The 23,865-nt window shown below is 41.0% G+C and overlaps 1 protein-coding gene across 3 annotated transcripts in view; it reads left to right on the top strand.

The window, feature by feature from the left end:
- The window catches only part of LOC124165095 (rab GTPase-activating protein 1-like), a 50,882-nt gene extending 35,467 nt beyond the window's left edge, over positions 1-15,415 (top strand). For all 3 annotated transcript variants that reach the window (XM_046542373.1, XM_046542374.1, XM_046542372.1), the window contains 5 exons: positions 5,041-5,186; positions 6,477-6,560; positions 6,802-6,873; positions 7,081-7,287; positions 13,912-15,415. In XM_046542373.1, coding sequence (XP_046398329.1) covers positions 5,041-5,186; positions 6,477-6,560; positions 6,802-6,873; positions 7,081-7,287; positions 13,912-14,271 — 869 coding nt within the window. In that variant the 3' untranslated portion in view covers positions 14,272-15,415. The remainder of the gene's footprint in view (positions 1-5,040; positions 5,187-6,476; positions 6,561-6,801; positions 6,874-7,080; positions 7,288-13,911) is intronic.
- Positions 15,416-23,865: the final 8,450 nt, after the last annotated feature.

Consider the following 23,865-nt stretch of genomic DNA (forward strand, 5'->3'; position numbering starts at 1 on the left):
TGAGTGGACGGTTGATTAATTTTAGTGTGGTGGGAGAAGCAGTTGACCAAATGGGGGAGCAATATTCGAGGATGGGTTGCACACATCCAATGAATACTGATTTTAATGCACTCGGTTCGGATATCTCGCTCATGCGATATAGGGTCCCAACCACTGCCATAGCCTTGTTAACAACGGTTTTTATATGTTCGTAAAAGGTTAACTTTTGGTCAAAAGTGACGCCTAAATCGGAGTGGGATAAGACAGAGGGAATGGGTTGATTATTTAGTGTATAAGTGGAGGTGATAGTGCTCTTCTTCAGCGAGAAAGACATCGCAGTAGATTTTCCAGGATTCACACGCAACTGCCATTTATTGCACCAATTCTCTAGCGATTGAAGAGCAGTTTGTAAAACCAGGGAATCAGCCGCGGTGTTAACCCTTTTAAATATTTTACAATCGTCGGCATAGAGGAGAACACCACAACTAGAGGGAAGAATGTCATCAACAATGTCGTCAACGTAAAGAGCAAACAGAAGTGGGCCTAATACACTGCCTTGAGGCACGCCAGAAGAAACGGGTAAGTAATTCGACGAAAAACCTTCTATTAGAACTCTTTGGCTGCGGGAACTCAGGAAATTAGAGATTAAACATAAGAGAGTGCCATGGATATTAAAACGCGACTGGAGTTTGTGGATGAGGAGGGTATGATTAACAGAATCAAAAGCTTTAGAAAAGTCAATGTAACAGACATCCAGCTGGGACCTGTTTTCGAAAGCAGAAATTGTATGATGGTGCAGTATAGAGAGATTGGTCAGGCAGGACCCCCCAGGAAGAAAGCCATGCTGCGAAGGCGATATGTAAGGGAGAGTGAAATGAAGTATGCGGTTATGGATAATGCGTTCAAAGATAATAGATAAAATTGGTAATATTGAAATGGGTCGATAGTTCTCAACTATGTCCCTAGGGCCAGATTTCAAAATGGGGGTTACATTTGATTTTTTCCATTGAGAAGGAAAAATTCCAGATGAAAAGAACCTGTTGAAGATTTTTGAGATTGGAATGCAAAGACTGGTAGATGTACGATTGAGAAATAATGAACTAATGTCATCGGAACCCGTTGATTTCGCCGTGGGCAACGAGGACAAATAAGATAACACTTCTGGAGGAGTGGTGGAGACAGATCCGAGGGAATGAGTGGAAATAGGCTGGACAGGAGGGAGATAGGTGTTCGGAAGAGAATGGGCGAAGTTGGAATGAAAGTAATTGTTGAATGCTGAAGGCCTAGAGTCCCCTGTATACGATACACCACCAGCAGATAGTGTGCTAGGGATGCGAGCTGTTCTTCTTTTCGCGTTAACGAGGGACCAAAATCTTTTAGAATTAACATTAATATCGTCCAAAATCCCTTTCACGTAGTTAGCGTAGTCACGGCGAAGAAGGAAGCGGGTGTGGCGACGGAGGTTTGCAAAGGTCTCACGGGTCTGAGGACTGGGGTGACGCTTACATAGTTTCCAAGCGGCACGTTTATTTTTTAGCGCTAAAGAGGTTTCTTGGGTTAACCAGATGGGCCGCTTCTTCGACACTCGTCGCAAGGGGACGTAATCCGCGATAACAGCATGAAGAAGGTCATAAAATAGTTGAAGGGCCTCGTCAGGGGACCCGCACTCCAGGAGGTCCCAAGGAAGAAGAGAGAGTACGCGGTTAATGGCTGGCCAGTCCGCTTTGTTCCAGCACCGGAAAACCCTGGCAGGCGTTGAGGCCGAGGAATCTCGACGGCTGGGGGATAGTGGAAGGGCCAAGGAGCACTCGAGAGAGTCATGGTCTGTGGTGAAAATATTTCTCCCAAGAGCAACGGAGTTCACTTTGGAGGAGGACAGAATATAATCCAGCGTTGCCGAATTTCTCGTGGGGAAAGGATTACACTGGTTGAGGCCAAGACCATTCACGAAATGTTCAAGGAAAAAATCGTCCATTGGATTGCGTGGAGAACCAAGTGACGAGGAGGTCCAGTCGATTGATAGATTAAAATCCCCAAACAGTAGCACATCACCTAATGCACGGGCACGTAGCACAGATTCAAAACAAGCCTCGAGCGATGACAGTTCTGCTTTAGGTGGGCGATAAATGTTAAATCTGATGCATGTTTTATGGTTATGTAGAGCATAGACATCTTGTATCAAATCATCCAATCCCCTGATTAGTTGATGGTCTGTGTGCTACATAATACACAGTGCAAACTCCACAGTGGTCAAATAAACACTCGCTATAGCAAATTGTCGCTTTACCGGAAGTGGAGCTAATAATAGCCAATAAGCCTCTTGTCAACACTTAGTATATAGAAACAGGATTGGTGTGGTGACAGAGATATTTCTATCGGAGAAACTTATGCATAAATCCAGAAGAAGGGCGATGTTTTTTTGATAGCCGTTCAATTTACAAGTGCCATATTGAATTAATATTATGTAAAGCATTGCTTTGTCAATCATTATCCCAATGCCCAACCGACCCAGCCACTTCTCTGTGTGTTTAGTGCATGTACATGATCATTCTATTATTTTGGTATTTTCTACTAAAAATTGAAACAATTGCTGGTGAAACTGTATCTTCATTATTTAATGCTCCCAATGTCGGTGTATGTTTATTTTTCGTGTGCATTTCACGGAAGTTATGTGAAATAACGTATCGCATCTGTTTCTGCAGATGAAAACAGTGGAAGGTGGTAGAACGATCCTGCCTCTGAAGACTTTCTATCATCCAATGTATTATCATCATTATCTACATTAAAAAGTTTGATAAGCATGCATAATGATGTGATTAAAATTGCCATTGTTTCAAAACAAGTTCTATTTTGAGTGTTACCTTCGCAACGTATTTGAAATAATACACTGAGTGTTCCATGGCACTGCAGTAAAAACAATTTCAATTAAGATTGGTTATTTCAGGAAAGATATTAACTTGATATTATTTCACAAAAAATATAATGCAGATATTATGCTGATGAGTAAAAAAAAAGCAAGCTGCAAGAAACTGTGACTAACACAACACACATGGGTAATATGCAGCAAAGAAATGAAAAAGCATACTTATTTAATGCACTTTAAGGCAAACAAAACTTAGTAGCATGAATTTATTTATTTAACATTCTCAATAATGACTGCGAAACATGAACAAGAATACAGAATGCATGAAAGAAGTGCGGCATCAGTTTTTCATTGATGACATGGCTAACAGCACATCACCTGCCTCTAGAAGCATCATTGCAAGAAACACCCTGTACGGCAAGGGTTTGTCAGGGAGTAGATTGGAAAAGAGTTTTGTCTGCGTTATATCATGCGGGGAATGCTTCTTCAGATGTGCCAATAGGATCAAAGTCCTTTCTTCCATGGCTTTGGGTTTATATCGTAGCCATCACCAGCATTGAAGGGAGATCACACTTTCGTGCTTTAAATTAGTTTAACCAACCTTCCGAGCACATTAAGTTCTCGATTCTCAATCTATTACTGAAATACTCCGCTTTATCCTTAAGCATAGCCCCTTTCTCATGAGTTCCCGAAGATTGCAGAAGTGGGAAATCCACCCGAACAAAGTTCCTTCAAACTCGTCATGTTCTGCATTCCTTAGGTGCTTTTAATATGATGGTTTGCCCTCCCACACCACCGCAGACCTAATCTTCTCTTTATTTTTTTTTAATAGTGAAGAGCGAAAAGGAAGATAATTTATGACACCACTCTTGCATTGCTCTTTTATTTTCATTTTCTCATTAATGGGGTATGATGTCGTCTGCTTTGTGCCGCCCGAGGAACAAAAGAAGATTGAACATTTGCAAATGTAAATCCCGCAATATTTTCACCAAAATGAACTACATACATACTTATTGAAGGGTAGTTACCACTTAAATTTGAGACTTGGTACTACATGTTAACTTCATGTCTAACAGGTCACCAGCAATTATAGAGATTAGGGACTCTTGGTGAAGGTTTTCCAGCGATGGAAATTCTCGCTTTGGCAAGTGCCAGCATCAAAAGGGTCTCATAGAAATGAATATTTTTCACATGCTAATCATAGGGTCAATTGATGGCATCTGCTATGTCTTATAATGGCGGTGGTCTCACAATAGCCCGTACTCACTATAATGCAGTTCCACTGTATCTCTCTGTTAACTTTTAATTTTTATCTTCTCCCTCTCTGACTTAAAAATCGTCTTTCTTGTATATTATCAATTCATCATAACCCTTCATTATGTATTATATTTTTGATTTATTACATTGATGTATGTGCTTTTTTATTTACTCTTTTCTTACTGAAATATTAGTCCAAACTCAATTGAAGTTGTAATAGTGACTGCAGTATTGAGAACATCTAGAAGCTACTTCATTGAACAATTTCATCATTATTTCTAGGTATTCCCTTTTCTTTCAATTTCACACCTGTTGGTGTGAAATGATATCAATGGTAAATTATTGATCCTCATTTTGTATCTTTCATGTTCAATTACTAGTGGCATTCCACTCTTGAAGTTTTACAGCTAAATTAATGGAACCAAGTCAAGTGCTGAAAAATATTTTTGACTAATTTGTATTGTTATTAGAGATGGGTTGGTTTGGCTATTCGGTTTTTGGTACAACAGGGTCATAAGTTTAGAAGCAGAATCAGAATCAAAGTTGAAAATAATCAGTATGTGCTGAAAAATTTTGAAGAAGTTATTTGTAAATTTTTCTGAAATTTTTTTTTGCTGAAAGATTTTGAAGAAGTTATTTGAAAAATTTTCTGTCGCTGAAAATAAATTCTCTGGATTACAGGGTGGTGGAATGCATAATTTACGTAGTTTTGATAAAAGGATCAGTTGGAGTCTTTAGTGATAGGAGTATGACTGGGTATTGGTGCATGACTGGGAGTATGACTTGGTGGTGATAGTAGAATAAATCAAGCAATGAAAAGTTAACTGTGAAAGCCCAGTAATTACAGTCAATAAAAAAGTTGAACCAACCCGTCCTTAATGGTTTTTAGTATTAAACAATTTTCTTGTTTAAATAAATTGGTGGATTTATTAATATTTAAGATTCTCAAGAGGGAGTTGTGCCTGTAAGTGAAGTGGTGGAAGAAGAGGTGCAGCAGTCATCAGAATCTTTGGAACTGGACCGAACGAGACTTGCCCTTCAGAGATCAGAGGAAGACCGAAAAAGATTAGAGGAGGAGGTGACACAGGTAAATTTTATGAACTTCATAAGAAGATATTTATGTATTCATGAATAAAGCTAATTACCATATTTGAATGTGTGCAAGACACACCTTTTTTTCCAAAATAATAGCTCAAAAACATCACCTGCATCTTATATGTGAAGGTTCAACCTCCATGGGTTAATGTTCAATACTATCTCCTTGATTTACTAATATATATTTGTAATTCCATTGAAGAATGTTGTAATTGCTATTGTTAACATTAACTTCAGTGCTATTATGTGTTGTTATTTATCATTTATGTATTAAATTATGTATTACTATCATTTTGCTCACTTCTGTGGTATCAAAGGAGTTGGGAGGGAGGCATTGAAGGAGCTTGACCATGTTTTATACGTTCAAGCTCATTCGATATTTCGCTTTGATTTAGCTAATACTCTGAGATCCAAAAGAAAATAACTTAAGCTGTTGGGTGCCTTGCCTTCAGGCTGATTTTTTTCTTGTGCGTGCGATACAGAGTCTTGTAAGTGCTGGTGTGTCTTATATGCTGTTAAATATGGTGCATTCCTTCAGCATGAATGCTGATGACACTGTATTCTAGGGATGATTCTCTATTGTGATAAAAAATATCCTCCTAGTTCGAACCATATTATTTTGGATGCTACCTCACTTTCTTCATCAGCTTTGTATCATCCTCTGATAAAATTTCTAGTCTTGCTGAAAGTCTGGATTTGATTTCTGTTCATTGACTTTTAAGTGATCCTTAATGATTGTAATGGTATCTCTTCCTTCATCTGTTTGGTATATTTAATTTTCTGAAATGTGAGAATTTTAAGATTCCTTTTACCTATGAGTTCAATGTGACAAGAAATGTGGAGTTCTGTGATGTTGTTGTTACTGCCAAAATTTAGTTAAGGTTTTTCCTGGTATTGAAATCCTTAAAGGGAAGGTTATTAGGAAAAGTTCTCTTTAATTTCATTATGATTATTTCTAGTGATTTCTTGAAATAAGGTGATTTTCATTAGAACAAGGGAAACATTTTTTTCCTGTAAGTCAAGTAAAAGTAAGGGAAAGTCAAAATGGCAATGTGTATGAACTGTGGTTAAGTATGCAAGTGTAAAGTTGTAATTCTTATAAATTTCTGGATTTGCAATCAATTATTCAAGTCAGTCTCAGTTCAGGATGTTTCATTTTCATATGTATAAACGAGAGTCAAAAACTATACTTTCTTCAAGAAGACACCCCTTTTTTATACTAGATTTTTAATTGCATTTGCTGTAGAATACTGTAATTACTCTTGATTCTCTTATATTTCAGGTTAAAGACATGCTGAAAAGAGAAATAGCTAAGTCAGATGAAGAGATATGTCGGAACAATATTATAATCGCTGAGTATAAGCAGGTATGTCAAATTCAGAATTATTTCACATGCCTACTCACGACATAATGCGCTGAATATTTTGATCTTTGAAATATATATATGTACTTTCAAGAAAATTAATCCTAATTACTGTTAAATTTAGAAAACTTGTGAATTCACCTCATCCTTCATGAAATTATGAATTGCTCTTAGCCAAATTAGACGTTTGAACTATGTACTTGTGCGTATTGTTTACATTACATTACATTTTCATTTGAACCAGATATGCTCTCAACTGAGTTTACGCTTGGAAAAGGAACAGGCTGCTGCAAAGGAAGCAATTGAATCTATACGGGTTAGTACCTCCTTCAGAATCACTCATGTTTTAGCAATGTGCAACATTATTTTTGTATTATCTCTTTTTTCCTATTTGTCATATTTGAAAAATTGAATGTATAATTACCAACCAGTAACTAGCTGAATTTGTGTTTATTGGTTTCTCATCTTATTTCTATGTGAAAATTTTTAAATTGATTGTTTTTCTGGCTTTGAATATTTGTAGGTTGCCATTGGTGGTTGTGAAAGATGTTCACGGTTGCCGTGGCCTGATGATGGGGACTATTCTAGTTTATCGAGCAGTAATCTTCCTGGACCAACTTCATCATCTAATTTAGGAGAGTTACCTCGAGCCCAGCAGCGCATTCGCGAATTGGAGTTGCAGTTAGCTAGGACCAAACTTGCCCAGGTTGAAGCTGAGTGTAGGAATCAGGTATGAGTAGTGTCCTTAAATCATAGTTATCTAGTACAGAATGCATACATTATGACTATTTCTCCTCAATATATGAGTACAGCAAACAGTGTATTTTTGCATTAATAGGCAATAATCCTGGTGCTTTTGCTTCTAAGTTTTAAAAATAAAGATCGTGGAAAACCTCGAAGGAGCGTAAACTAATGCAAGGACCATCTGCAACATAGATGAACCGTTTAAAGTATACCGGGACTAGCCGGGGTGATAACTTTTATGGCAGTCACCTGCAATGCACAATCGTGCGAAAGATCCACAGAGAAAAAATCATCCGCCTAGACCAGGATTCGAACCCGGATCCCCCGATTTCCGGTCGAGTGCTTAGCCAGTTTAGCTACCGAGGCGTCATTCTTCTAGGTGGATATTTGTGGACACTACCAGACAAGTGACTCCCGTAAAAGTTATCGCCGCGGCTAGTCCCGGTATACTTAAACTTGTAACAAAAAAAGGTTTATTCTCTCCGATACAAAATCACAAGTTCAATTGCTATCACAAAACGGTGCCGTGCACACGCGGCCAAGCTTCGACCGCACTCCCTGGCTCGTCACGACCCACTGCCCGCGGCTCCTCCCAGCTGACTGCCTACATGCCGCTCACCAGCCCTCACTCCTCCAGGCAACCGGTCTTCAGGCGTTGAGCGCCAGCCCCGAATCAAGAGGGGCCCAAAAGGCGCACTTTACCCGTTACACAGCATCCCCTCTGAAAAAAAAACCAATACTATTACAAAACGGGTCGGAGGTCTTCGATGTGCACGGTGCATTCCTTCTTTTTACGCAGAGATTCGAGCCGGTAAATCGTTGGGGACACTTTCCTCGTGACACGGTACGGACCTTCGAATTTAGGCTCGAGTTTCTCGGCGCGGTACTTAGAGGCATCTGATAAAACGTGGTTACGTTTCCATACAAGGGTACCTATCTCATACTCTACGTCCCTCCTCCTTAAATTGAAATACCGCGCTTGCCTCTCGCTCGCCTTTCGCATCGCTGCTTCGGCGCTTTCATAATACCTGGATAATCGGTCTTTCAACTCCTTGTGGTAGGCCGAGGGTTCAAAAGGAGTGCCTTTAGAATCATTCAGAACTCGGAATGGTTCGTTAGGTCCTCTGAGCTCCCTTCCTAAGTTTAAAACAGCCGGGGAGAAACCAGTAGTCTCTTGTTTGGCTGTTCTCAAGGCAAACATAAAATGGGGAATACCCTCATCCCAAGTCCTTTGCGCGCCGCGACAGTACATAGCGATCATGGACTTTAACGTATGAATGCTCCTTTCCGTGGGGTTTGCGCGGGGATGATAAGGTGCGATATGCGCAAGCTGAATACCATAGGTCTCGCAAACCCGCTGCAATATTCTCGAGCGAAACTGCGGACCGTTATCGCACAATAATATTTCTGGACATCCCCAATGGTTAATGACATTGGAAAGAAGCTGTTTAGCGACATCGTCTGCCCTAACGGAGCGCAAGGGAATAGCGATCGGCCAGCGCGTACTAGTGTCTAGAAAAACCAATACGTATTTATTTCCTGATCTCGACCTAGGGAGGGGTCCGATGATATCGGTTGCGACCATAGTCCAGGGGGGGGTAAGGTCCTTTTTTGCTCTCATTTCACCAGCCCCTTTCCTCCTCTCGGTTTTAAATACTTGGCAGGTCTCGCAACCCCTCACGTATTTTTCTACGTCTCTCCTTAGGGTGGGCCAAAAGTAAAACCTTCTCATACGATTATATGTTTTATAAAACCCTAAGTGTCCGGCATGGGGCTTATCATGATTTTCTATTAAAAGAGTTTTTCGGCTCTCGAGGGGCACAACAAGTTTGGCCTTTGCACCTGTCTCCACCTTTTGGTGTCCGTGATAGTATAAACGACCATCAAATATGACGTATTCAGGATTTGATTCCGGCTTGTCCTCTACGTTCTTATATAATTCGAGATACCAGGGATCGACAACCTTCTTACCCTCCCATTCGGGAGTTCCTACAAAATAGATGCGCGAAAGCGCATCTGGGACGACATTCGATTTTCCTCTCCTATGGGTAATGCCGAAATTAAACTGTTGGAGTTGCGTGACCCACCGAGCCAGACGCCCCTTGGGATTTTTGGAACACAAGAGCCAAATCAGCGAAGCGTGGTCGGCGATGACTTCGAAACGATAACCTTCCACGTACGCCTTAAATTTAATTATAGCGAAAAGTACGGCGAGGCACTCGCGCTCGGTTACGCTATAGTTTCTTTCCGCCTGGTTCAGAGTTCGCGAAGCATAGGCAATCACGTTTTCACCAGAGGCCGTTTCTTGACACAAAACCGCACCTACCCCCACTTCCGACGCATCACATTGGATAGTAAACGGGAGGTTAAAATCGGGGCAAGATAATATCGGAGCTTTTGTTAAACATTCTTTCAATTTGCTAAAAGCTGCCGCCTGGGCCGCTTTCCAAAGCCAAGAAGACCGTTTCCTAAGCAAGAAGGTCAGGGGCTCAGCCACTGAAGCAAAATTCGGAATGAACCTACGATACCATCCTACAAAACCTAGGAATCTTTTCAGCTCACTTGCATTTTTAGGGGTGGGGTAACCTCGAACGGATTCTATGCGTTCTGGATCGGCTTCGAGCTTCCCGTTGCCTACTATGTACCCTAGGAATTTCAACTTTTCCTTGAAAAAGCTACACTTTTGATGATTGATTTTCAAACCGGCCTTTCGGAGCAGGGAAAAGACGCGGTGAAGCATCTTCTGATGGTCCTCGTAGGTTTCGCTGACAATTATAATATCATCCAAATACGTAAAGCAGTACGGTTCTAACTCTGCCCCAATCACAGTGTCCATCAATCTCTGAAAAGTTGCCCCGGCACTGTGCAATCCGAACGGCATCACCCGAAACTGAAAGAGGCCTTTACCCGGTACGGTGAACGCGGTTTTATCCCTACTCCCTTGTTCCATTTCTACTTGCCAGTAACCCTTTTCTAAGTCAAGAGTGCTTACCCACTTAGCTCCCTTAAGCCTATCGAGGATAGTGGCAATATACGGTAGTGGGTAGGCATCTTTCCGGCTCAAGGTATTCACCTTCCGAAAGTCTACCACAAACCTACGCGACCCATCCTTCTTAGGAACCAAAATAATTGGGGACGACCATGGACTTTTAGAAGGCTCAATTACGCCGTCCCTCAACATTTCATCGACCTGGGCATTGATTTCGTCCTGAATTTTGGGAGAAACAGGATAATACCGTTGCTTAACGGGGACTGCGTCTCCGGTATCGATCCGGTGGCGAATTACATCAGTTCTCCCAGGTACATTTTGAAAAAGTGCCAGTTCCCGCTCCAAAAAATTCGAGGTTTCGTCACTAACTTCGACAGTTCCCACGTCGTTGCTCACAGCCAACCCCCTTTGAGGCGGGTCTTCTCTTAATGTCATGACCGGGACTTTGGTTCCATCAGCAAAAATTAATAACTTTTCTTTACCAAAACGTATTGTTGGCCCACATGCGAAAAAAAAGTCTGCTCCCAATAGAATTTCGCACGGCATCCCCGACAAGACATATAACTTACTTGCCCATTTAAAAGAGCCAATTTTTACAGACGTACATATCGGTGGGTCTAAAGGTACTATTCGACCGTCCGCAACCTCGACGCGTTTGTTATGGCAATGAGAGACAAGTTCACCCATATTGGTTAGATAGTTTGCTATCTCTTTATTGACTAAGGAAATAGATGCCCCGGTGTCTAATAGTGCCATCACCTTACGCCCTTTTAATTCGACAACTACAAAAAAACGTCCCTCTTTCGCGTAGCATACACGATCTTGGACTTTATAGTTCATGAAGCCGCGAACGTTTTCCACCCACTCTTTCCAATCTTTGTTTCTAGATGACGGGTTGGAGTAGCGACTCTCTGACCCCGTGATCAGAGAGTCGCATTCTAGTTTAAATCTACGCTTGCGACAACTGACCTCTTAGATATATTGGTGGACTTCCGCGGCTCAGGGCACGAACGAGTTATGTGTCCCGTTTTCCCACAGTGCCAGCAATTTTCAGCCTTAGTCGCGCTAGAGCCTCCTTGCACCTCGCGTTCGCCCGTTGGGACATAGCCAAACTTGCGATCAACCATTTGATGGGGCCATGGAGGAGGGCGATAAAGTTTACAGCGTTCTTGTCGCGCCTCAATTTCTGCGCCCACGCTAACAAGTTCGGTAAAACTATGAATGCTTAGCGATGTTATCTTAGTTAAGTAGAACGGATGGAGATTATCTAGCGCTAAGGAGAGTAGTTCCCCTTCCTCCAATGAATTTTCCAGCCTAGCATTCATCGTTCTGAGCACTGTAATGTATTCATTTATCCTCTCCCCTTCGCCTTGCGTACGGGCAAACATATCCTTCTTTAGCCTAATATCGTACCCGACAGGCAAGTACGCCCTTCTTATTTCTCTTTTGAACTCTCCCCAAGAGGATATACTAAATAGGTTTGCTCGGAGCCATTGAGTCACCTTCATGCCTATCATTTCCGGAACTAAACCCCACATTTCCTCGTCCGAAACTCCCTTATATTCTTTGAAGGCGTCGGCGCGTTCCAAAAAGAGATTTACCCCTTCACCCTCATCACCGTCAAATCGTAAATTCCAGCGGACAATATCGTTTGTCAGCCCTCTTAAACGTGCTTCACCGTGATCGGGACCCTGAGGAGAGAGGCGCGTCAGGGCTTCTATCAATTTTGACAATTGGTCTGTTGCACGTACTGGTGTTGAAACCCCTCCAGCTTCTTCCTCGGATGCACTCGCGGCGTGAATTTCTTTCACTCGATCCCTCAATCGCCGCCTGACTTTGTCCAAAGTTCCGGAATGGTCTAACGTGAACCTGTGACACCATTGCAACGCGTCCTCTTTCGAAAGGACATTAATCCAACTAGTTCCTTGTGGAACTGCCATTATTTGAAAATAATTCCCTATGCAAAAGGATAAAGGTAAAGGTACTATGACTTCTCGCCTCCGAGGTCCGTCGGGGCATTAATCTACGGGATGGGGTTGGACCGTGGTAAAGGAACGAGGGGTTTGGAAAGCGAAAAACTAATTAGAACACCGAAGCTGCTGGCTGTCCCACCAAAAACACTTAATGGGTAACTAATTGTAAATTCGTACTTACAGAATGATGTCGAGCCCCACGTTGGGCGCCATGTAACAAAAAAAGGTTTATTCTCTCCGATACAAAATCACAAGTTCAATTGCTATCACAAAACGGTGCCGTGCACACGCGGCCAAGCTTCGACCGCACTCCCTGGCTCCTCACGACCCACTGCCCGCGGCTCCTCCCAGCTGACTGCCTACACGCCGCTCACCAGCCCTCACTCCTCCAGGCAACCGGTCTTCAGGCGTTGAGCGCCAGCCCCGAATCAAGAGGGGCCCAAAAGGCGCACTTTACCCGTTACAAACTAGTCAAGAGCAAACACCTCTTTGTGTTCTATTTCCGGGCCTGCTCTCCAGCTGTGGCATTGTGCGCACGATTTGGATTGCTTATGGCATCATATGCTCAGCAGTCCAGCAACACCTTGTCTGGTAGTGTCCACAAATATCCACAGAGAAGAATGACGCCTTGGTAGCTTAACTGGCTAAAGCACTCGACTGGAAATCGAGGAATCCGGGTCAAGGCGGATGATTTTTTTCTCCGTGTATCTTTCACACGATAAATAAACCGTAGCTGGATAATCGGGAGTCTGCTGTATTTGGTGAAGTTTCAGTAAGGTACAAAAGTATTTCAATGAAATGATGAGTCTATCAGCAGTGCGGACCATCTTGTCTGGTATAGTCCAGAAATTTCCACAGAGGGTGACTCCTCAGTAGCTGAACTGGCTAAAGCATTCGATTGGATATCGAGGATTAGGGACTGAATCCCAGTCAAGGCAAATGATTTTTTTGTGTAATTTTCGCTGGAATAATGAACACTAGTTTTCATAGATTGTTGAGTATTGCTGTTATTTTCACCATGCGCTTGTAAGTGCACATATACATTTGGGAATGTGATTGTTTGAAAAATGAAATGAAAAAAACATTGATTGTTGGAAGAAGATGTAACCCAAGTTATTCGAATTTGAGATGTGAACCATCAGCATAAGTAAGTGCTTCAGCTGTTTCATGTTCCCAGGAACTTACTCCCCATTTGTTGAGGAATGTGTTTATGTTCACCATGCATTGGCTTCATTATGTGATGAAGTGCATGTATAAATTTGGGAATGCGATTGCTTGAAAAATGAAATGAAAAAAATGGGTTGTTGGAAGAAAACGTAACCCAAGCTGAAGGAAAGAAACACTTGAAATTTTCCACACTTATAGACCTTTATTCCCTCCTAGGTTTTGATGTTACTACATTATCTCCAAGGTACAAAATAGTCCTCTGGGTTGGGAATAAAAGTTAATAATCATTGAAAATTGCAAGTGTTTCTTTTTTTCTATGTGGAAAAATTTCACTCCATCACATTTAGATCTTCTGATTTTATTCATAACCCAAGTTGTTCAGATTTTAGATATGAACCATTTGCCAACACCTTTGCCTTCAAAGGGATGAGTTCCAAGAGTCACTTGGAGCAAATGCTTAGGCTCTGTTGTATGTCCTCAGGAACTTACTCACCGCCTGAGTGCACCGAACCAAGTACAGGGGGATGGATGCAGGGGCGGAAGTGGTCCACCAGGTGGGGTGGGAGCCTGGCCCCCTCCGTGGCTCAGCCGGACGTTGTCCACCCTGAAAGAGGCAGCTGCAACTGCCAATCGCAGGGACCCCTCGGGGCAGCCCCTCCCTCAGTCACAACAGCAAAACGCGAACGCTGTTAGAAGAGAGTCGGCTCCGGGTTGGGTGGCACCTACGGTACCCCAACAGCCGAGGGATCCTCCATCCCCTCCGTTGCCCCACGTCACCAACGAGCACCCTGCTGCGCCACCCGCGGCAGCGGCCATGCCCTGCGAGGGTGGTGCCATCTGAGGGCATAAGTAATCAAACCGTCCCCCCCCACCTCTCAAAACCCCCCACCCATGGACCATCTTCCAGAGTAATTGGGTCCCACTGCCTACCAGCCAACGTTGAAAAAAAAGAGCTCTTGCCCAATTTGCGGCATTAATGGAACCTGGAAGCTTCTTGATTTCCTCATTGAAAGCTGTTTTGATGGTTTTTGCATGAGGAGTAGACCCTGTATCGAGAATTCGGTCATGGGTCCGTCCTGTTTAAGTGATTCATTCCATTTTATTATGTACGTATGTAGTAATAGTTATATATATATATATATTGTAAGAGAAAGATATCTATATATGTATATATAAATAATGTATTTACTTTGCACTTAAAGAATTGAAGATTCAATTTTCAATAGTCCTCCCTTGTTCTCAGACGGTGAAACTGTGTTCTGATACTCTTTCAGAATATGTATTGTTTTGCCTTCACCTGTGTTGCAACATGTTTTGCAATGGAGAAACGTGCTCTGCCTGAATGTTCTTGGCAAAGAGATGAGTTCCATGAGTCACTTCGATAAAAAATAAAATGTATATTTAAACTCTGTTGGAAGTGAAAGCAGCTAAAAAAATTTAGAGCTTTCTCTATTTTTTCGTAAGTGGGGGTTATGTGGCAGCATTCAATGGTGCTTCATAATTGTTTGTGCTGCAGTCAAGCTGAAATAATTAGATAGCAAAATGTGAAAGAGGCCGGATTTAGGAAGTGAAAATTGGTTGAGTCTGGAACCCTTGGTAAAGTTATCAATTGATTGCTGTGACAATACCTAAAAATTAACTAACTTTCTTCTTGTGGAAATGATTTTGTATTACTATCTTAGTGTTCATCACATACCTTATTATCAAAAAATATCAATGTGTTTGCCATATTTCAACTAATATGACATAATTTGTCTCAGAAGTCACAACTACTGCAACTGTGTGTGATAAATTATGTAGAGGCATAATTTTTTTGGTCTAATTGGTGAGACGTTTAGTCCTGAGATTTCACAAGGTTTTATGTGCAAAGACTTGAGTTCTACCATGTTTATATTGGTATCACCTTTGTTTTCATTGCCTGTATTGGAAAAATAATTATATAAATGTTTAAATTGTTTATTAAATTATGATATATAATTGGAAAATGTTTAATTATTTCTTTGTCAAGCAGTGTGCTTGATGCAATTATGATCATCTCTCTTGATGGTGAAAAGTAAGAAATCCTTTTGGATTATTGCATACCTATCGCGTGAATTTCCTTAGCTTTGCCATTGTAACACCTAGTACTTTTAACCTCAGTAAAATTGCCATGAGAATTAAAGAACCTGTATACTGAAGTGGTCTGCACAGTGGCCAGAAAAGCCAAAGGTTCGTGATTCGATTCCCGGTCCAGGGGTTCATTTTTGAATGTGAGGAATTCATTGTTGAATCTTACTCATGGATCAACGAAGGCATATTTTTTCATTCAATTTCTTCTTTTTTTGAGCCTTAATTGATTTATATCCATGAAAATAATATTTTTATCTAAATCAGCGTTAGTAACATGAAGTATTAAAGCATATTAAGATAAATTTGTGTGCTCTCTTTGAGTATTTAGAAGTGGAGGACTGACAGTCGTAACATGTACCATGAAGGAAGGGTAGGGAAGGAAAGAAGGAGAGCAACCTGAATAATGGAGATCTAATATTTGTGTGCTATTTGAGAAACCTACCAAGTAAACCATGGCTTTAACACTGCACCGGTGTTGTACTTTAATTACTTTCCACATATCACTCAATTTTGGAAAATCTTTGCCTCTGCTCCGATTCAAAAATGTGGCCATGGGATGTAAAGGTATTGCTCTAGCAATCATAAAAACCCCTATATCTTTTTATGATATCAATTTTACTATTAGGTCTCATCATCATTAGTCAGCATCCCTACCATGATTGGTTTGATACAGCTCTTAATTCTTCTCTCTTATCCACTAGCCAATTTGATTTAACAAATTAAATTCCAAAGCTTTCTTACCTGTTCATTATTTAATTCTTCATTTTCGGTTAGTACCCCATTGGTTGTATTTGTAAAGACAAAGTTAATGGATCCTCTTATTAGTCTTGAGTAATATATGCTCTCTTTCACAATAGGGTAGTTTCCTTCATCAAAGAAAGCAGGCATTGATTGCGATTCGTTACCCACTATTAGGGTAATCATAATATACAATTTATTTGGATTTAGAAATCCCAGTTTAGACTAATTTTAATGGTCAATTTTAACCTCATTTGAAAAAGGCCAGATTGGTGGCTTTGCGATGCCACTCCACGTGACTTCACAGGGGCCTAGATGCTATATAAGTTGTCAGGAGTTTTACATCGTCTGAGATTACCAATGCATGCATGAGGCACAGAGCTCCGGGAAACATCTCGTAATAATCACCTATTAAAATTACCTATGGTCGGAAAGTTTTCTTCGTTTGATAGGGTATTAATGATCCTTATTTGGAACCATAATGATGTCACTCAGGCTTTTCCCAGCATTCATACTTAGCCATGGCGTTTTCGCGCACTTGAAAATGTTCACTTTTCATTGAAATGCAAAAAATAGATATCGTCATTTAAAAATCTAAAAGCGTGAAATACCTACTCCAGTAGTAATTATCATCCAATTTAGGCAATAAAAAAATAGGAAACCACCCTATTATCTTTGTTTCATTTAATTTCACGGGTGGTAGACAGAATCGAGGTGTGGTGAATTCTGGCTTTGACTTTAGGTATTATGTCATCAATTTTTTTGACAGTTGAATCTAGTGGTAGACTATGCTTCCTCAAAGCTCTGGGAATCCTTTCTGTGGTCTCCGCAGTGGTGAATAAAGAAAAAAACTTTAGGTGGGGTGCGAAAGATATCTGGATCTACCTTCACTTTTATCATAATGAAAAAATAATCGAGTCACTTACAAAGGTTAAGAAAGTTTTATTTACACTGATCATTCAAGTTTACAAGACAACGCATTCTTATTGTATAAGAAAAGTTACTATTGTGGTTCTGCAATGTTAGGCAATGTGGGCAGCTCCATAAGGGGGAGTGAACATGTCCCCCATATGAATCCACCGCTGGGTACAGTCAGTGGCACAACGAGGGGAGGTTTTGGGGGATAATCCCCTCCCCTGAGCTGAGAAATTTTTTTAAGTTAAATCAATTTTACTTAATTGGATTAATTCATATTACTTATAGAATAGTGCAAGCATGGGCGTACCCAGCGAGGGGCAGCTGCTCCCCCCTAGAAGCAGAAATCGCAAATGTCTTTAAGGAAAATAAGTTTTTTCAAGCAAATAATTTTAAAAACTAATTAAGAGCTGTTTCAGTTTCTTTAAAATGTTGGTTTCATTCACCTATTCCATGCTTAAATCTTATCTACAACTTGAGCAACCATGGCTTGCAAACCCCCCCCCCCCCCCCAGTTTTGATTCTGGGTACGCCCTTGAGTGTAAGGATTAATAAAATATCCCACGGAAAGCAGTAAAACGCACCATAGAGCCATTTATCTTAAATATTTTCTAGGGGAGGGTGCCCGCATCTCCCTCTTACCCTGACGGGAAGTAGTGGGGTAGACCTGGGCAATTCCGACACCTTATGACATTTTTAACTTTGTTTTTTTCCAATTTAGTTACATCGTTCATTGAACTACTTGCAAATTAGTTCGAATTTTCTACATCCGTATGATACGTTATATTAACAAATTAATGTCATTTATGAAGTAAAAACAGTGTTTTCTGTGACTGTTACTGACTGACTGTTTCTGTGACTGTCGGGATTGCCCCGGTCTACCCTAGTAGTTGTTGCGCTTAAACCACTCCCCCCCCCGTCCCTTCATTCCCCACTGCGGCCCTGGGTCCAGTGATGTATTGGTTGATGGCCGAGGATTTTCTGTCTTCATTTCCATCACTGGTGTTTGGTTGAAGCTTGAATCAAATGATCATTTTTCCATCCCTTTTGAGGAAAAGCAACAGCGATCGTTTAAATGAGTTACTTTATTTTACGGTTATAAACGTTATTTTTTTCCACTATGGCTGGAGGGATGAAAATCCTCACCCCTTTTTCCTTCTAAAGCCTGAATCGCGCGATCATTTTTTTCTCTCTCCATCCTTTTGGAGGGACATCTGCAGCGATCGCACCAACGACGGCGGAAAAATGACTTGTTTCTCGCGATCATTTCCCGCGATGGCTCGAGGGATGGGCTTTTGTAACGCCACGCTTGGCTTTTAAAAGAATGACAGTTGTAAGTACGGAAAAAGGGACGGTGGGAATAACGGTGTGATTCAGAAAATGCTTGGTCGAGCGATCACTCATTTGTTCCGTGATAACCTATCACTGGAGCAACGGAAAAAATGATCGTGTGATTCAGGCTTTGGCCTTTGTCAACTTTGCGGCCCTTCTGAGGGCCAAATCCTGGTAGCCATTCTGTCTTATTATTAGGAAAAATAAATGAACAAATTTTTTGAATGTCAGAGACGTAAACAAGCCCTTATGATGACAAATGGGCGAAAAGAAATTTTTCTCTGAAACAAACAACAAATTATCTCAAATCTAAAAGGAAAGTGGCTTTTTGTAATCAATTCAAACTAGGAAAATTGTTTTTTAATTCTAAATACGTGTATTGTACAATGAAAAGAGTGTAGCGTCCGAGCTAAAATTCGTTATTGGTGAAATGAAATATTGTTTTACTGATATTATTACTCGCGGCTGAGCTTAAAGCCACCGAGTGCGTCCACCGGGTTGCGGATGGTGGGTCGACCTCTAGATATAGAGGTTAGCTGCGAGATAAGCGAGTTCTCTCGTCGAATAAGCAGTCGGGGACAAAAAGCGGCGGTGATCTGAGGGGGTATTGGGCTACCCTTGGGTAAGGTAGACTATTTAAATGATACCAAAACCTGTGAAGATACCGTGACTTGGCGATTGGGGGCCGCCAACAATTATGCCTCTCAACACCCGGGGAGAGGGTAGCAGCTCTTCCTCACATGTGCGAAGGTGGAGGCCATACTGGTCGGTACAGCGACGCACATTCCACTACGGGCGTGGTAACATTTACTTTAACGGCTGTAGCACTGCGATGTGGAAGGCAAGGGGAAACCACCACATTATCATCCCGAGGAGTCGCGGCTACTCCACTCAATTTATATAATGACATGATGGAATTCTCTCGGGTAAAATATTCCGGAGGTAAACTAGTCCCCCATTCGGATCTCCGGGCGGGGACTACTCGAGAGGGTACATCGGTCAAAGGTGATAGAATGTTACGGATAGGAACATGGAACGTCAGATCACTTCGCACCTGCGGTAAGCTGGAGAACTTGAAGGTGGAGATGCGAAGAATGAACCTCGATGTATTAGGCATCAGCGAAATGAAATGGCCCCAGGAAGGAGACTTTTGGAGTGGAAGCTACAGAATGATACACACAGGATCGCTAAATGGTAATGCTGGAGTAGGTATAATGCTTAGAAAGAGCGCCGGGATGCGTGTTAAAAGCTACCTGCAGTTTAATGAAAGGATAGTAATGGTGAAAATAGATACTAAACCCGTAGCTACTGTAGTGATACAGGTTTACATGCCTACGTCAGATTATGAAGATGAAGAGGTTGAAGATGTCTACCAAGATATAGCGGAAGTTATCAAGCAGGTAAGAGGGGAAGAAAATCTTATCATTTTAGGTGACTGGAACGCCGTCGTCGGCGAAGGTCAAGATGGAATAATAACAGGGAAATATGGGTTAGGTAACCGAAATGAAAGAGGAGAAAGGCTACTTGAATTCTGCACGGAGCACAGACTAGTGGTTACCAACACTTTATTCAAAAATCCCCTGCGAAGAAGATACACGTGGAAGATGCCAGGAGACCTTAGAAGATTCCAAATCGACTACATTCTAGTGAAACAAAGATTCAGGAACCAGGTGAAGGACTGCAAAAGTTATCCAGGGGAAGATGTCGATAGTGACCATAATTTAGTTATGATGAAATGCCACCTTAAATTTAAAAAGTTGAAGAAAGCCGTGAAAAACATATGGCAGGTTGAAAAATTGAGGGAGGTTCAGCATCAACTGGCTTTTAAAGAGGCTGTAGAAAATAAAATAGGAGAGGATACGACCAACAAACCAATGGAAGAGAGCTGGAAAACCATTAGAAGTGGGCTGCAGGCAGCAGCTGAGGAAGTTCTTGGTAAAAGAAGAGTCGTTATGAAAAAACCATGGATCACGCAGGAAGTATTAGATCTCATTGAAGAAAGAAGTAAATACAAGGCTGCCAAAACAGAGGAAGGACAGAATCGTTACAAGAGAATAAGGAATGAAATATGTCGTAAAGCGCGGAAGGCTAGAGAAATGTGGATGAAAAGTATTTGTGAAGACGTGCAAAACAATCTTAAGCACGGAAAAGTAGAGGCCGCCTATAGGATAGTGAGGAACCACTTTAAGGAAAGGGGCGTAAGATGTAATACCCTTAGGGACAAAAACGGAGAACTAATGATTGAAAACGAAGAAAAAGGGAAGAGATGGAAGGAATATCTGGAAGATTTGTACAATGGAAGCAGCCTCAGAAGGAATGCTATCGAAAACGAGAGGGAAGTGGATGCCGATGACATGGGAGCCCCAATTTTAAGATCGGAATTTGATGCGGCTGTAAGAGACCTCAGGATAAATAAAGCGTCTGGCATTGATGACATTCCTGCAGAACTAATTTCAAATTCAGGAGAGAAGACGTTGAACCAGCTATACAAAATCATTAGTGAAATGTTTTCGACAGGTGAGATACCAGAGGACTTTGAGAGGAACATTATAATCCCTATCCCTAAGAAGAAAAGAGCGGAGAACTGCGAAGATTTTAGGACCATTAGCCTGACTACACATGCGTCGAAGATACTGACAAGGATCATCTATAGAAGAATAGAACGAAAAGCAGAAGAGTACTTGGATGAGGACCAATTTGGATTCAGAAAAAACAAAGGCACAAGAGAAGCAATATTGGCCCTAAGACTGCTCATAGAGAAGAGAATGGAAAAGAACAAGCCAACGTTCATTGCGTTTGTGGACTTAGAGAAAGCATTTGACAACGTTGATTGGAGCACAATGCTCGGAATCCTAAAGGAAATCGGGGTTCTTTATAATGACAGAAGAATCATCCACAGTTTATACAAAAACCAAGTAGCGGTGATAAAATCAGGGCCCAGCTGTGAAGAAGCAAGAACTAGGAAAGGAGTGCGACAAGGCTGTACATTGTCACCCGTAATTTTCAACGTTTACATTGAGAAAGCCATTAACGAAATCAAAGAAAATGCATTGGGAGTGAATATTCATGGAGAAAAAATTAGCATGCTAAGATTTGCCGATGACATAGCCGTTATAGCAGAAACAGAGACGGATTTGAAAAATATTCTAGTTAATATGGGCAGGGTAATGGGTAGATATTAACTGAAAATAAGCACAAAGAAAACCAAGATCTTAGTATGCAGCAGAAGAGAAGAAGTCAAGACTAACATTAAAATAGGGAAGCAAAAACTGATAGAGGTGGATGAATTCTGTTATTTGGGAAGCAAGATAACTAGTGACGGGAGAAGTAAGAAAGAAATTATCAGCAGAATAGCCCAGGCGAAGAGAGCATTCCACCAAAAGAGAGACCTGCTTACAGCAGGAAACTTAAGTATGGAAGTAAAGAAACAATTTATAAGATCCTACATCTGGAGTATGCTCCTATACGGATGTGAGGCATGGACAATGACCGCAGCGGAGAAAGCAAGGATAGAGGCCTTCGAAATGTGGTGCTACAGAAGAATGATGAAAATCAAATGGATCGACAGAGTTAGTAACAAAGAAGTCCTAAGAAGAGTAGGAGAGAAGAGAAGCCTCATGAAAACCTTAATAAGAAGACGGAACAACCTTATAGGCCACATCCTGAGACATGATGGCCTGATGAATACAATCGTCGAAGGACAAGTGGAAGGTAAGAATGGAAAAGGAAGACCTCGAACAAAATATATGGAACAAGTGAAGAGAGATGTGAAAGAGAAGAAATACGTAGGTGTGAAAAGATTAGCTGAAAGGAGAATAGAGTGGAGAGCTGCGTCAAACCAATCCTAGGATTATTGTTGACCAATGATGATGATGATGATGATATTATTAAATGCTATACTACTATTATTATAAAATCTAATCGCACAAAGTTCTACGAATCTTATCTAGTATTTTCCATGTTATTTGAAATTTTATTAACAAACAAAAGTAAAATTGTTCGTAGACAAAAGTGAATAACCCCGTGCATGTAAACAATTGACTCTATTACAAGTAAAGATAAAGGATTGGCATGCGATGGTAAATTTTTGGCATATAACATGATAAAATATTATATAATATTGAAAAAATTAAATTTACTTACCATTAATTCCTCGGTATCTCCCTTTAACGTGAAAGAATTCTAAGAAATATCACTCGAGTAACGGACACACTACTACTTTTACACGGTCTCGATTTGCTGAAAATAATTAGAACAAGACACATATTAACAAATGCTGTCACCATGCACGAACCGATAGAACAGAATGCGTAAAAGCTGAATCATGAAAAATATTCGCGAATCCAGCTACTTTGATGACGAAAAAGTTGAGATAGGAAATGAAATTAATGAAAACCGATAGGTAATCCATAAACTTATTCAGTCATCTTTCATTATTGGTTGCCAAGGCCATGAAGGTCAACGGCAAAGAAGAGAAAATTAACGAAGAAAACTTGAAACTCTTGCTTGAGTGAATTCGTATGAAACTACCAAATAATTGTGATAAATTTAAGTAATATAAGCCACTTGCCGACTACACAAAGGAGAGGCCATTATTTCAACTCTCAAACCGAAATATCCCTGGTCCTGAAGGCAATATGACATACAATGTGAAATAGCAGCAAGGTATGTGGTCAAATGGGTCAGTACATCCCAATAACAAGATTTTGGCTCTCATCTGACTGGTTTTACAACGCGAAATGGCGGACCCGTTTTTCACGTGAAATTTTAAAGTAGACATTATCTTTCGTTCACGAAATATATTACTTGGGAAATTCACATCACAGTGTAAAGTGGAGATTTATTAAGAATACTAAGCAGAAATCTTGGAAAAAAGTTTGCGACGAAGGAAATGAGAGCGATTTTTCGATCGCGAGTCAAGGCTGACCTACACGCCGCGGGACCCTGAGGCTCGGTAACAGAGGTCGATGTTTCAAGTTTAAAAAAACTTAATTATTGAAAATCGTCATTTTAAGCACGGATCCTAGTCAGTATTGACCTAAAACACTATACTAATGACATTAACAAGGATTATGGATCGACCGAATTGACCATTTAACGCATTACTCGAGTGAAAATGCTAGGGATTGGATATTTGTCGGAACCATTCCACGTATAAGAGATGTGCTTTGGGTATTGAAATAGGGTTAAGAGATTAAGTCGGCATGATAAAGAGAGAGAAAAATAAACTGTTTCCGCGAAAGGCAACTATCGATACCCTTTGTCCTTTTCCACCATCGCCGAGGTTGGTCGCGCGGAAAGGGACGTTTTATGACGACGCACAGCCTTTAAAGGTATTTAA

This window comes from Ischnura elegans, chromosome 9, assembly GCF_921293095.1.
Source record: "Ischnura elegans chromosome 9, ioIscEleg1.1, whole genome shotgun sequence".
Classification (NCBI taxonomy): domain Eukaryota; kingdom Metazoa; phylum Arthropoda; class Insecta; order Odonata; family Coenagrionidae; genus Ischnura; species Ischnura elegans.